Source organism: Monomorium pharaonis, chromosome 6 (genome assembly GCF_013373865.1).
Source record: "Monomorium pharaonis isolate MP-MQ-018 chromosome 6, ASM1337386v2, whole genome shotgun sequence".
NCBI lineage: Eukaryota > Metazoa > Arthropoda > Insecta > Hymenoptera > Formicidae > Monomorium > Monomorium pharaonis.
The window spans coordinates 5,638,486-5,652,963 of record NC_050472.1 but is presented as its reverse complement, the minus strand read 5'-3'; the positions used below and the strand labels follow the sequence as shown (position 1 = coordinate 5,652,963).

Below are 14,478 nucleotides of genomic sequence, written 5' to 3'. Positions count from 1 at the left end.
TAAACTGCCAGAGACGAACAAAAACAACTTTTTGTACGACTGTGTGCACGGAGGTCCTTTGGGCGCGAAATCCAAATCTAGCTGTTTTTTTTCCGGCCGAGAAAAATATTCGTTTCTCTTTCGCGACGGTGGCACGGATTTAAAAGTGAGCGTCGCCCGCAGTCGCCGCGTGCGGGACAAGAGCCGTTTCACGGCAAACAAAGGCCGCGCGTTGTCGGCGGCGGTGGCCGAGGGTTCGGGAAGGGTGAATTGCGGCTACGTGCCCCGGCATACGAATGCGCCCGCGTGTACGAGGAGGAATCGGGGACAGGGAGGGAGGCGGAGGGGGAGGGTTACCGACGCCGCGTCGGCATCGCCTCGAATCTAATAGATCGCGCCCAATACTTATGGTCAAATCGCGGCCAACAGCCCCCTTAGACCAAACGGGGGTCCCGCTCATTACCATTCCCGACCTGGCGCGACACGGCGCCCCAATAACCGTCGCTGATAATCAGAAATGTCTTACGAAGGATGTAAATCAATTCGGCAGCATGGCTGCTGGCTGCTGCGGCGGCGGCGGCGGCGGCGTCTCCAAGATTCTCGCGTGTATATATTGCTGAAAAGGTTGATTCTTCCTCTCTCTTTCTCTGCTTGTTGGACGACCTCCAATTCTAACGAATAAATGTCGTAATGTCTCGTTAATCAAAGCTAAACGATCTGTTATATTAATGTAGCTGTAAAATAATTTTTTGAAAGATTAATATTAGAGCTCAAATAAAACTAATATTGGTGTGTATTAATAATTAATTATTGATAATTGATTAAATCAGTAATTTTACATTTGAGAATCGTTAATTTAGTTTTAAATTAAAATTTGAAGCCTCTCGTGTGGTTTCAAATTGGTGTAAAATTCTGGTTTGAAAAGGCAACGTTAAATTTAACATTCAAAATTTGCCGTTTGACTTATTTTTGCGGCCACTTCAAGGTTACTTGGGAGCATCAATATCTTTCTTGGCGAGCCGCAAGCAGACAAGAATCGACCGGACCGACAAGGTTTCTCGCTTTGGGGATCCGACTCTCCGACGTGCATCGGCGCGTAATCTCCAAGTATATACGGAGGAGAGTGTGATCTCTCTCTCCTTGAAGTTTAAGCCCCTGTTAAGGCAGCTTAAAACTCAGGTAACGGGAATTACGTCGGGGATATCCCGCCGAAAGTTACGGATGGACTTCGGAATTGCGTCGCTCGGCGAGAAGTTAATTGGAAATCGGTGTAACGGCGTTTTCGATCGCTATGCGAGTTACGTACAACGCCGCCGTCGTGCTTTTCTCGCATATTCAAGCAATTCTAATGTGAGAAATAAGAGAAAGTGTCATTTCTCTCGGTCGACGTAGATCTCTGGGCTGTTAATAATTTTTTATATAAATTATTGAATATATTTTTCAGTTTTATAGACTGTGTACCGATACGATTCGTCGAGCTTGAAACGCAATCGTAAATTAAGGCTGGAAATAATGTCTCAAATTAATTTGATCGTCAGATTTAATAACGATGCTGTCTGAAGAAGCTGTAAAATTGTCACGAAAAATATTACTTAATATTCAGTTAGTTTTTCTGTTCTAATTCTAATTTTTCTTTTTTTTTTACATGTGTATATCATTATAAGAAAACTTGTCTGCGGTAATTCTTTATTATCTCATTGCTAACATTTTATTTGCCGTTGTTGTTGCAGGAGAGCCTGGAGGAGCGAGTGCAAGAACTGGAGCAAGCGTTGTTGGCGGAACGTATCGCGGCTCAGCGGGATCGAGCGACGATCACAAAATTGCAGCGGCAGATCAACAAGGTAAGAGCAACAGAAAAACGACAAATCCCTCTTAGCAAAAGCCGGAAATCGGCGAGATTTGGGACAACGCTTGACTTCTACTTTGTTATACTTATCAGAGTCTTTTTATTTCGAAGAATACAAATTACTTTTTCAATACCATAAGTTACAAATGATGAAAACCTATGATTGATAAATACACTTGTAAGAATTTCGAAGTAACCATGAACATTAACAAAGAATCGAGCAGATTTAGAATTATGACGTTGGTCGTACGATTAATTTAAAATTAAATATTGCAATGTTATAAACGTAGCTCGTGTGATTAACTATTGAAAATTTTTACTGGGGAAAAAGGACTCGTCGCACCTCTGCGACTGAAATTTTTATTCCGTGTACCACTGCCTCTTCCGTTCCATCCAATGGAAATTAGAGAGTGGTAAAATATATTATCGGCCTGGAAACCGAGTCGGCCAACTCGATCGAACTCTCCCGGGCGCTTGCGTCCTATTCGGTCGGTCGAACCACCCTGAAAACTATATGATCTCCGTCCTGCACGAAGTCGCCGATTCGTTAACTTCGCCCGCTCTGCCCGGAACGAAACTGCAATCGCGAGAACGTGGTCTAAGTGGTGGTGGCGGTCCATGATGGCGGTGGTTTCGCTCCGGACCTGGAGATTCGCGCGGCTGGCTACGGTGGCATTCGGCGCCGTTTTGCCGTATCAGATAACGACGACCCTCGTAAACCAGACCCCGTAGAGTGCAGGGCACACCCTCCCGGGGTTGTCCCCCCCCCCCTTCCTCGCGAGGATAGCGTGGGCGAGAGCGCGTCTCTGCCCCTCTAACGTAATCACGTTTCTCTCCTGTCGTGCAATTTATTCGCAGTTATGTCACTTTTAGCGAGGCGCCTAACGCCACCGGACCGATTTCTCCGGTTATCTTCGGTGATCTCGCGATACCTGTTGGATCGCTCGACGCGTTGTTGCTGATCGGTATTACCGATAACGCGAAATTACTATTTGCATCGTTCCGGTTCGATTATCCGAGGCATTTTAAAGATAATCATCAACCCCGTCAGGTTATACCATGTATTATATAAGCTGCAACATTAATTTAATTAACTTATATTTTCTTATTATGCTTGTGATTTTATATAGGTACTCGTTTTTCAAAAATATTTAATTTATACCTATTTATTCAGCATAAAAGTTTATTCGTCACGACGTTGTAAAAAGAATTGTTACATATAATCGCAAATAATAAGGTTGATAATAAACATTCAAACGCGACTCTGATATAAAAAACTCTTTTCTCTCAGAGCAGGAAATAATTACTAAGGATATATTAACACAAAATGTGACAAGCTGTCGCGTTACAATAGAATTTACGTATTCGCGTTGCAGCAACGTCGAGCCCGCGGAAAGGCCTGCCGCTCTCGTATACGACGTTTTTTACGTTACGCGCGTATTTCGTTATTGCACACGTAACCGCGGGATATAACATACTTATACCGCACTTCATTTCCCGCCGCGCAATTTCCGGCACAGAGAGTATTCCGCGATTACCCCGACGTTTTCCATCGAGAGATGAAAAGATCGTGCGCGCGCGCGTGTAAGAGACCGACGACGTAATATTCCGAACTTGCCCGTGCTGCATTTTAATCCACTTCTCGTTGCCGAGTCGGCGCGATGAGAAAGAGAGAAATTCAGCCCGCGTCTCATCGGGCGTCTCTTACTAAGACGGACCTTCCGGAATAGGATGCGGATGATGGGGGACGTCGCGTGCTTCTGACGTGCCCTTTTGCAAGCCTATATAAAATATCACGACAAAAACAAGCACGGACGAACGAAGGGTGGTGGAGAGAAACCCTCGGTCGCGCGGCTCGTCCCCGTGCAACAATCCCCTCTCCCTCCCCCTCGTGTGATTTACGCGTTTCTCGCGTACGGACTGCCGCGCGAAGGAATCCGAATTATTTATCGTAAGTCGAAGTTGAAGGACTGCCCCGCCCGTCGATTTTCCTCGAATCATCCCCGCGATCGTTGCGGGATCACGAACGCCTCTTTTCCTCCATTGTGCACGTTCCTTTGTCTCGCGCTCAGCGGGGTGCGAGACCGCGAGCTGGGCTCTGCGAGCGGCAGGCTGATTGGTATTTCATATGGGATTTACGTATAACTTAATAATAAATCTATATCCCGCCGCTTTTTGATCGGTTTCACAATTTGCGCGCGGCTTTTTATCATAATTACGAGCACCGCGGAATATGATGATCCTCCGCAATGAATTTCATTTAAATTACACGACACGTAATTTTATCTCGACAACGTACAACAACGAAGCGCGAACTTATTGTCGCGTTGGCGCTGATTGCGGGTGACGGAATTTTTTTTTCCATCTTAAATAATTTAACATTTTTAATTACGTAATTGCGTAACTTAATTGCGCCGAATTGTGTGATTACGTGTCGAAATTTCTCGACGCGAATAACAGCGTTGACGCGATAGTCTTCGGCTACTTTTTATTAAACGAGAGACGTTTCGCGCAGTTCCGCGCGCGATTAGAACTGTGGGAAACCGCGGTAAGACCGCGGTCGGAGGTGGGCGGACAAAATTAATTATGTCGCGCGCGCGAGAGAGAGAGAACGGGATATACGTCTCCTCCCCCTTTTTTTCCGTCCTCGGGACACAACGGCTAATTATTCACCGGGACAAATGTATAAGTAATCCCGGGCTGGACGTTCCACCGCATTTCCACAAATCCACTTGATACTTTTCCAGTCACGAACGCGTTGTCGGCGCCACGCGGTATGTAAGCTGCGATAAATTGCAACCGCGCGCGCGCGCGCGCACATGTCGGGCTAAATCTACGTAATTTCTACTTGAAATTAAACGCGCGGCGAGATCCGGGGAAATTGGGGAAACCGGCCTGCTGATCGCGCAAGATCGAACGCAGCCGACTCGCTCGCTGCTTATCGCGCGCGGCCGTCGTCTCCTCGTTGACTTCATTTATCCTGGCGTTTTTCCAAGCGTGTAATTTAGACGGAGCTCCGGATAGCTCTGCCGATCTCATTAATCCCGCGGATCGCGCTACGCGCGTCGGTTAGATCATATTTACCGAAGATATATAATTACTTCACGTCGTTATTAACGAGATTTATTACGCGTAGAGAATAATTATGGCTCGTGTGGGTAGGAGAGGAAGAGAGATTGTTATATTTCGACAGGTATGTAGATCAAAAAGTTTAATTTTCAATGGATAGAAAAATCAAAGTGACTTAATGTTAACGAAATTGAAAATCAATTACGTCCTCGCGCGATAACATTGAAACACGTGAGGAAAGGCGAGTTACAATTTCTCTATCTAAATCATTCGAATGATAGGTGCAAGTTTCTTGCAAAAAAATTGGTATGGGGCAGATATATCTGTGTTGAAAATCGCGAAAAACGCTTTACGCTCAAACGTGGCGAACAATCTCTTACGCGGTGGAGTAACAATGTGATTTATTACGGGAATCTTATTCGATATACGTCTGGGGAATTATTGGATCATTTGCCATTTTGCCGCGAACAAGATATTGTATTTACAAAACTCCCGGGAGGTGAATCTAATACTGCAGTCCGGAAAATGTGTCCGCGTGAGAGACGGCAGGACACCAGAGGAGGCGGAATTGGCGGATGGGCGACGGGGAGGGGAGGAGGGGGATAAAGAGGTTCTTCGGGGTTCGACGGTGGCGTGGCCCCCTTTCTCCCCCTCTCTCCCTTGAGTAAATTACATTCCCGGCAAGCCGTATCGGATTATCCTCACGCCCAGGCGAGGATTCGTCTAGACCGTAGGAACTTCGCCATATCGCTGTTCTCGCGCGTGAGGATAGGAAAGTTTAAAATCTCTCCTCCGTCGTCGTCGGGGAACTCTCCGTTTGGCTGGCAACGGCACACCAACCTCGCACATCCAGGATATGATACCAAGAGTGAATTATTCCGTGTAGACGCAATCCCGGCGTCCATTCTTCGGCGAGCCGATAGAATTTCACCGCGCGTCGCGACACGCGGGACAGACAGCCACGCTTTTCTTGCAACCCGCGGACTTTGCCGGGGAGGCGTTATCGATCGGCGGCGAACAATGACCGTACGCGAGGTCGGTCTCGGTTTAAGAAAATCGCGCGTTCAAACGTCCGCTCGTCCCTTCATATGTGTTTCAGAAACTCCTCCAAAAGTAATGCCTGATGTTTTAGTTCGTTTGATCCCCCGTAATTGAGACTCGATAATGAATCCTCTTTTCAAATGTCCACTTTTATATTTATTATATGAGCACAATCATTTGTTTTAAAATATCTTGTTAAAAAATTAATTTGTTACAAAATATATTATAATTCATATTTTGAGAATATAATTATATTTGTTAAGACATTTTTGTATTTATTTTGTAATCAATAAGGACAAGCATTCAGGATATTAAAGACAAGTATATTACATTGTTTTATCAGATTCATTCGGATGTCTTACAAATTTGTATTCTTTTCTGTATTATCGTATACCCTAGTCTTATACGAAAAACGCTTTATCTTTTCAATTTCTAAGATTCTTGCCACTTTCTTAAAATGGCCCTCCAATCGATTTACTTCGCATTTACTGCATATCGCAAATTATTACGTAGAACCTGTATTTATCCGTCCAAAAGTGCTCTTTAGCGATTTCAAGATTTTCGGCGGAGTATGCAAAATTTTTTGCCGACTCTCCTGGGCAACGTTCGCTGACGACGTCATCGCGATGGCTCGCCCGAAGGGCGATGATTCGCGCGTTCTGCCGCGACAAAAAGCAGGAATTAGTCCTCCCCGGGGAGGCCGTCGTCGTTACGGCCGCACTTATTGCGACTTAATAAGCGTCGTTCTCTCCGTCCGAAACCGGACGGAATTACTTCTGCGGCACGACCGTTTTTCATTATTCACGAGCGAGATAAAACGGCGGAGCCGCGCGTCGGGCGCCCGTTCCGAACAACGAGGCGGAGGGCCCCGTGGCTAGGGTGGATTAGTGGCGCGTGAAAGCGATTTTAAACGACGACAACGGCGACGTCGGGCGAGGAAGTGCACGCGCGAATTCCGCGGGGAGAAGGAAAAACGCAACGACGTGATATCGCTCGGGCACATTGCCTTTATAAACCGAGAGCTTTCTTTGTTCATAGTAATAATCGTCCTACAGGAACATCAGCCGCTCGTCTTATCATCCTCGAAATGATTCCTTTCGAAGTACTTTTTGTTCGTACATTACTCGCATAAAGCTGCATTGCGCGACGCACTTTTTTGCATTTCCGTAAAACTCCTAAAGAGGATTTAAGGAAAATATTAAGGCCTACAATTGCGTAAACGTAGCTGTAAACGTAAAATTGTAAAAAAACTGACGAATCGAAAATAATTATTTCTTTAGTGATCGAAGAAATCGACTGTGATTGATTGATTTTTTACAACCTTGTGTTTACAATTGCGTTTGCGCAATTGTAGAATCGCCTTTACGCGGGTTGAAACTACCGACGAATATATGCGTCTCCGTGGGAAAGATGATTTTACATGATATCGGTTGTAATTATTTACGAAAATGAAAATTGAATTATATATAATTTTATTAGCAACTATCACATGATGATATCAATCCAAAAGTTACTTTATATAATACGTTATCTGAATAAAATTGTAACGCGCGCGAAACTTTTTGTTGCAAATTTTACTACTATATAGTGATAAGCTTGACAATTTATCAAATATTATATACAAGTAACAATAGGAATTTTTAAAGTAAAAGACGTTTCATAAAATGCTTATTAAAAAATTATCATGCGGCATTGCAAAATATACTCTATGGGAAAATGTTTACAATTTCACAAAATTGTCTTATATAATAATGTGAAATTGGATTTTATATGACTATGTATTTAATGTTCATTTTTTGAAAAACATGCTTATCTTACAAACAAAATTCAAAGACTTCCGGATGTTACGAGTGATTATGTTTATCGTTGTCTATTCTACTTAAAATAAAGAATCGCAAACTGTTCGTTATATTTTAAAACCATTAAAATTTCATTACATTATGCAGTCTAATAAAAATGTATAATTATAATACATATTTTACACTTATTGAACATTTCATGAGAAACTTCCCTCCGTGCAGGATATATTAGTGATGAAAAAGTTCGTTCCTTCTTCGAATTACTTTCTAATATTTTTCTTCCGTCGTTAGCCGGAACACTTTACCTCCGGGGAACTTGGAAGCGATTTTTCGCGATTATTAAGTTGAGAGTTACAAGGAGTTGATGTACGCCGCGGCCTTCTCGCGCGCGTAATCACCTCCGCTGCATAAATAACGAAAACGTCCACGCGAACCGCACAGAGACTCTCTAATCAGTATTAGTTAGCTGCGCCATTAGGTGAATTAATGAGGCGCGCGCCTCGCGCGTTTCGCTATCATAACGGGAGACTTAGGAGTTTACGCTTATCTTCGCAACAGCCATCTACTTCGTCGCGCGGGGCCTAATCGCCGGTTTCCTCTTTCGACGCGATCGGCGAGCACACCGGCGCCCGTTTACACGCTTCCTCTCCCCGAGTGGTAATTGCAAATTGCGCCAATTAACGAGCAAACGTTGCACCCGATGTAATGGATATTACTGCATTAGCGTCAAACTGGTGGGGGCATCAGCTTCATTTAAAGGATCGTAGACTTCAGCTATACACTCGAACTCATTTCTCGTATAAATGCGGAATTCACTCGCCTGCGATAGGCGCAGGGATTTTCGCGTGCGATTAATTTCCATCGATAATTATGACGTGCAATTATCATAATGAATGCGATAACCGTTACACGGGAATGCAAATTGTAACGTTCGCGCGGAGAATTTTTCAACGATTTTTCAACGATCAACGATCTTCCGCGGCTGCTGTTTCTTCGCGCCTCTAACAAAGCTCGCTTCGGGCGCGCCTTTGAAATCCTTCCTCTTCTCCGCGTTCGGAATTTCAGAATTTCAAATGCTCTTACATTGAGAAGGTCGTATACAAATAACGCGAAAAAGCCGCGAGGATTCGCGGATTCGGGAGCAATGAGAGGAATGCCTGTAAACGATCCTGTCTCGACGTTGTCGTCGACGTCGTCGTTGTCGACGGCGGCGGCGACGGGACGCGGAGAGAAACACGCGCGCGCTGTGCACTTCACGTAAGAAATGCGATTCGTAGACGCCGCGGCATGCAAAACAGCGCAATAAGCAGGCAATAACCAAGGACCTTTTATTCCGGACCTGAAAGCCCCGCTGCCTTGCAACTCACGCTGCGTGACTGTTCTCTCCCCCCCCCCTCTCACTCCCCCTTCACCTTTCTTCCCGTTGTTCCGCGGAAGAAGAAGAAGAAGGTTCAGAAGGAGGCTTAACAGTTATTTTACATACGAATGCATTCCAAGTTTTATTCCCCGGAATTGCGTCGCGTCATCTTGTCCGATTATATTGCGGCCTTTCGGTTTACGGTTGGGGGGGCAAAGGGAAACGAGAAACGCGACTTCAAGTGGAAAGTACATGACTGATAAATTATTACAATGACAATTGTTGTTAACGAGTCTGACGAATAAAGTAGAGTTTTATTACATCTAACGATGTAAGTTGTCGCTAATTGTTTTTCTTTTCGGACACGACGAGAAGTCACGTAAACTCAATTATCCTTATTCGCAGTTTCGCCGAATGAATTACGCGAATCGAATGATCGCGTTAACCGTTTTACCCCCTCCGAGAAAGTCGCCGTAACTTTGGATTTATTCGCGGCTAGGCGGACTCTGCCAGCTGCCCGATATCCTTAAATATCGATATGCTCGGTCGAGCATCGAGTCCTGCAATCGGAAACGATTCCCGAAACTCTCCCGCCGTTTGCGGTGGTGCGTTCTATTAACTTGAACCCGGGGGGGAGAGGGGGGATGGAAGGAAAGCCAAGGAGGGTGAGTTTTAAGAGCTGACCGTTGTCCCGGCCGACTTATGCGTCGGCTCTTCCACTTGCACGGTATCTGGCGCCGGGCGAGCGAACGTCCGGTGCCAGAAACCCACCCGGCGAGGGTCAAACAAGAATATTACGTTTCCGTTACGACACCCTTGTTTGGACAGGGTTGCTCCCGACCGGATCCGGATCTACGTCTCGGTGTATTAACAAACAATTCGAGAATAAGCACGACTGCACGAGATATCGCGGCGACCATTGTTCAAGTCTGTTAAAACTGTCGAGTTTGTATTATACGAAAGATGTTTGAGATTAAAATTGACGGTGCAGTTGCGTTATAGTTTCGAACGTCTTCGATATCAATAGTAACTTACTGAAATAACAAATAATTGCACGAAATAGAAACTCTGTAGCAGACGTGTAAAGAAAGATACCGACATACTACTTTGTTTTTGAATTGTATTTCTAAAACAAAAACTAAAAATAAAATTTTAGAAAGATAAATACAAATTAGACTGTATATCTTTTATCAGATGATACATTGATTTTTGTAACGTCGTTTCGAATTTTGTAATAATTAATTATCAAAGATCATGTTTTTATCAATATTAATAAAGTGCAACATTTACTTTACAAAAAAAGTAAAAGAGTTTTATTTTAGAAGCTCTATGTCGGTATTAACGATTTTCTCTTCTTCTTCTTCTTCGTTTTTCGGTATTAAATATTTTGGAATTTTTAACAGTAATATAGGAGGAAATTCTGTTCAAATAAAAATGGTGTTTTTCAAGATTGTTGTAATTGAATTTGACTTTATCGCAATTGCTAAAATTGAAAACGAATTGTTTGAAATTGCTGAAGTTGAAACTTTTCTCGACATCATTGGAACTGATATTGATTGAAACGACATACGCATTGCTAAAGTTATCTTTTTTCCCCCCCTCTCTGTCAAACTTTGATGTAGTGGATATCGGTGGAACAAAGTTTCCATTGCAGTGTAATTTTATCGAATTCTCGTTGTTGTCTACCACTATATGACAACTCGATATAACGAAATTTCGACAGAGTTGACTCAATTTTAAGCCCCGATGCATTTGAGTGCAACGATGCAACGAAATTTTGGCAAATTTACAAAAGAACATTTCTTGATTAATTAGGTTTTATAGATTTACATCCTTTCACACGCGAAAAATATTCCGATTGTACAATCACAATGGCTTGTATCTCTCTCAAACAAAATTACATATGTATTGTGATTGCCCGCTGATTTTTCTTTGTTGTATACATAACATAACATAAAGAGATCAAAAGTGTTTTAAAGATAATCGATTTATTTTTATTTGTTAATCTATTCTTTGTTTTCGTAAATTTTTTTAGAACAATAAATTAATTTTTTTTTACCATTGAAAAATATTCCAAATTTTTGCAAAATAATTTAACTATGGTAAATAAAAGTAATTATTCAGAGATTATCTTTTATTTTTAAAATAAAAAGTTTCATTTACGTGGAAAAAATTTATCGGTGATGGAAAAGTGATCTCCGCAATATTAAATAATTTAAAGGACAAAAATTCAGAACATTTTTTTAGTAGTACAGAAAAATTAATTTATCATTCAAAAAAAATGTATTGAAATAGAGGATGATTGGAAAATAAAAATGATTGTTTCATTTTTGTATCTCTGTGAAACTTGAATTTTACTACTGTAATTTAGTTTTAACCTATTTGGTGTAAATTTTAATCAACGCAACGCTTTATCGTTTTACTGCACTACTAAGTTTTACGGCGAAATTATGCATTTGGTCTCACAATTTACATTTCCGGAAGATGTTATGTTTCTGACATACGAGACGCTGTAACTCCACCGACGGCGCTCCAGCGTCGTTTCGGCAGGAGAAATTTTTCAAATTAGCTTCCTGCACGCTCGAGATAACTCGCGGCCGAGACCCCGAATCGCGCTCCGAGGCGTAAAATGTGTATCTAAAAGCGAACGCGCTTCTTTAAGTGCGAAATCACTATCGCGGCACCGACCCGGCGAAAATCCGCGACGTAAACATCGCGCCGAAGTGGGTCGTGCCGGCGAACGAGCGTGGCGTTATCCGAGAGAGGGCCGGGATCGCTTTTAAAGCGCGACTTTACGATCACGCTGGAAATTCGGCCCTCGACGGTCCTTTTACGGGACGATACCCTGACGAGATGAACTCTCGAACGATAGAGAACGCGTTGGAAAGAGAATTCTCGTTCAACGGAGAGATAACCTGTAGATAGATTGTGACCGTTTAAGCGACCCATGGACACCTTTTTCCTCGATTCTCGTTTACTTTATTTTTATTTTAGGAAAAATTATTATTGTGCGTCACAGGAAATGTTCATTGTGTATTCTGTATTCAAAGAAATGATCCTGCAACTGCGACAAAAATTATTATGTGCGTAAAAATTAGACGAAGTGGATAAATGATTGGCAATTACTGAGGTATGTGTATTTGCTTCGCACTTAATTAATTTAACTGACAGAGGCAGCATTTACAAATTCTTTACGCGCGTATTAGCGATACATTTTGTTTGTGACGTCAGAGAACCTGTCTATTATTCAGCAAAACATTTTTTTTGCCTTATTAGCTGCCTTTACTTACTCACGTACTTCTCAATATATCATCCCGCGTTACTGCGATTTCTCTCGGTCAGTGAATTTTACAGAGTGAAGTAAATTTCTCTTCCGCCCTTCCGGCGCTTTTATCTCCTCCCATCTTTCTCAACGATATTCACCCTCTCCCTCGTGCCGCGCGGGCTGCCCGAGGCCATCGGACGCTAAAGTCTAGTTTGCTATAAAAAAAAAAAAAAAAAAAGAAAATATCCCAACTTCTTTAACTTCGCGTGAAGAATGGAGAGCGAAAACCGAAGGCACAAAACGTCGTTCTCTTCCCAAGGCGAGAAGTATCTTCCATCCCCGAGTGGAAGTGCCTCCTCGCGCGTACACGCGGGCGTGCCGGTGGGAAGTTACGTGTTTCCCGAACTTCCGCGGTTCGAGGCATTTATTTAATCTTGGAGCGCGAGGGGAGGGGGGGGAGGAATCCCGCCGCCGGATACGCGGGAGAAAATAAAGCTAGAGCAATAGACAACTGTAGCAAGTTACTTACTTTAATCGAATTTTAAATCACCCGCCCTCGCTCATAATCTCCCCCTGCCCCTCTTCCTTCCCGTAGCGCGAAGGGGAGGGAAAAGTGTACTGGGGCGTGGAAATTTTTCGAGTCGCGCGCGCGTTTTTTTACAGAAACGCATCGCGGCGCTCTCCTTCGCATTCTTATCCTCCGCGTAATGAGATAACGAAATTTTCAACGAGTTAGCGCGGCACCCTCGGCTTATACCTTCCCGCTTTAGACACACTCGTTGGTAATGCTGGGGGTTAATAAACGGGAAATTAATTCCCCGAGGGTCGTCCGCGATTCTCAGACGGGGCCGGCTGCGTCGCGGCCAGATATAAACCTAATTAATCCCCGGCCTTACGTCTCTCGTTACGGTCGCGAGGAGAGAGAGAGAGGAGAGGTCGTCGGGATAACTGCGGAGGCTGTGAGAAATAAGGCGCGTTATTACGACACGCCGTTACGCCTGGCGACGGGGTATCGCCCGACGGCGTCGAGGGGCCGTATCCTGCTCCACGTGGTTACGGCGTGGAGCCCCGACGGGGAGGGTCCCCGACGTACGTGGCGGGTCTTGCAGGGTCTGCGGGCGCCGACGACCCTCCGCGTAAGAGCCGGAGATAAACTTAATTGAATGGCGCGGTCTCTCCGACAAACGAACTGCCGCTCCGTCGTCGTCGTCGTCGTCGTCGTCATCGTCCATTTCACCCCGCGTGAAATCGCTGAGAAGCGACGTTTTCTTTGCGTTTCGTTTTCACCGGTCCACCGGCGATCGCCGAAGCTCACGTACGTCATTACGTCGGCTACGGAAAACACCCGTCGGGTGTTTTAATAACGAGAGGTTTTTTTTCGCCGCCGCCCTTAAGAAGGACCTGTATTTGCGTTTCGAGAGAGGGGAGGGTGGGGAGGCGGAGATTTAAAGAGAGCCGTTCCATCAAGCGAGCGACGGAGTGCCGAGAGACGGCGGTAGGATAAACATGGGTAGCGAACGTTTTTAGTCCATTAAAACGTGTATCGAGAAGTTCGTTTCTACTTTGGCGACTGCTCGACGAAGAGACTCGTCTACGCGTCCATAAATGCGGCGCCGCGCCGGCGATTGCCGGAAAAAAAAAGAGAACAAGGAAGAAAGTTAGAACGCCGGCAAGACGGGAACGGCCAAAAATTCAGGGAAGCGTGAAATCTGCCGCGAAAAACGCTTTTACTCGATGCGCGCTCGATAGAGTTCGAAGAAGAATATTATACTAAAAATTCCGCCTCTCTTTCTCTCTCTCTCTCTCTCTCTCTCTCCTTCTCTTTTTCAAGTTCCGCGCGACGTGCAAGAGATTATGCGGACGGTAAATCTGAAAAATATAACTTTAGTGTAACACAACTCTTTATTTTAATTTATTTCACTTTCATTTTAACGTGAATGAAATATTAATTAACATTATTACAACATAATTGTAATATAAATAAATGTAATATGCGTACTCGATATTAATTGTTCCTTCAGACACGCAATTATAAATTTAAACGACAAATCAATTTAATGTAATAAAATGATTATACATTTCGTTAACAACGAGTAATTTTACAAATTAAATTAGGTTCACT

At 43.8% G+C, this 14,478-nt stretch overlaps 1 protein-coding gene across 4 annotated transcripts in view; it reads left to right on the top strand.

The window, feature by feature from the left end:
- Nucleotides 1–14,478, top strand: part of LOC105834768 — a 225,607-nt gene that overhangs the window by 158,121 nt on the left and 53,008 nt on the right. For all 4 annotated transcript variants that reach the window (XM_036288250.1, XM_012677468.3, XM_036288252.1 and 1 more), the window contains exon 5: nucleotides 1,710–1,820. In XM_036288250.1, coding sequence (XP_036144143.1) covers nucleotides 1,710–1,820 — 111 coding nt within the window. The remainder of the gene's footprint in view (nucleotides 1–1,709; nucleotides 1,821–14,478) is intronic.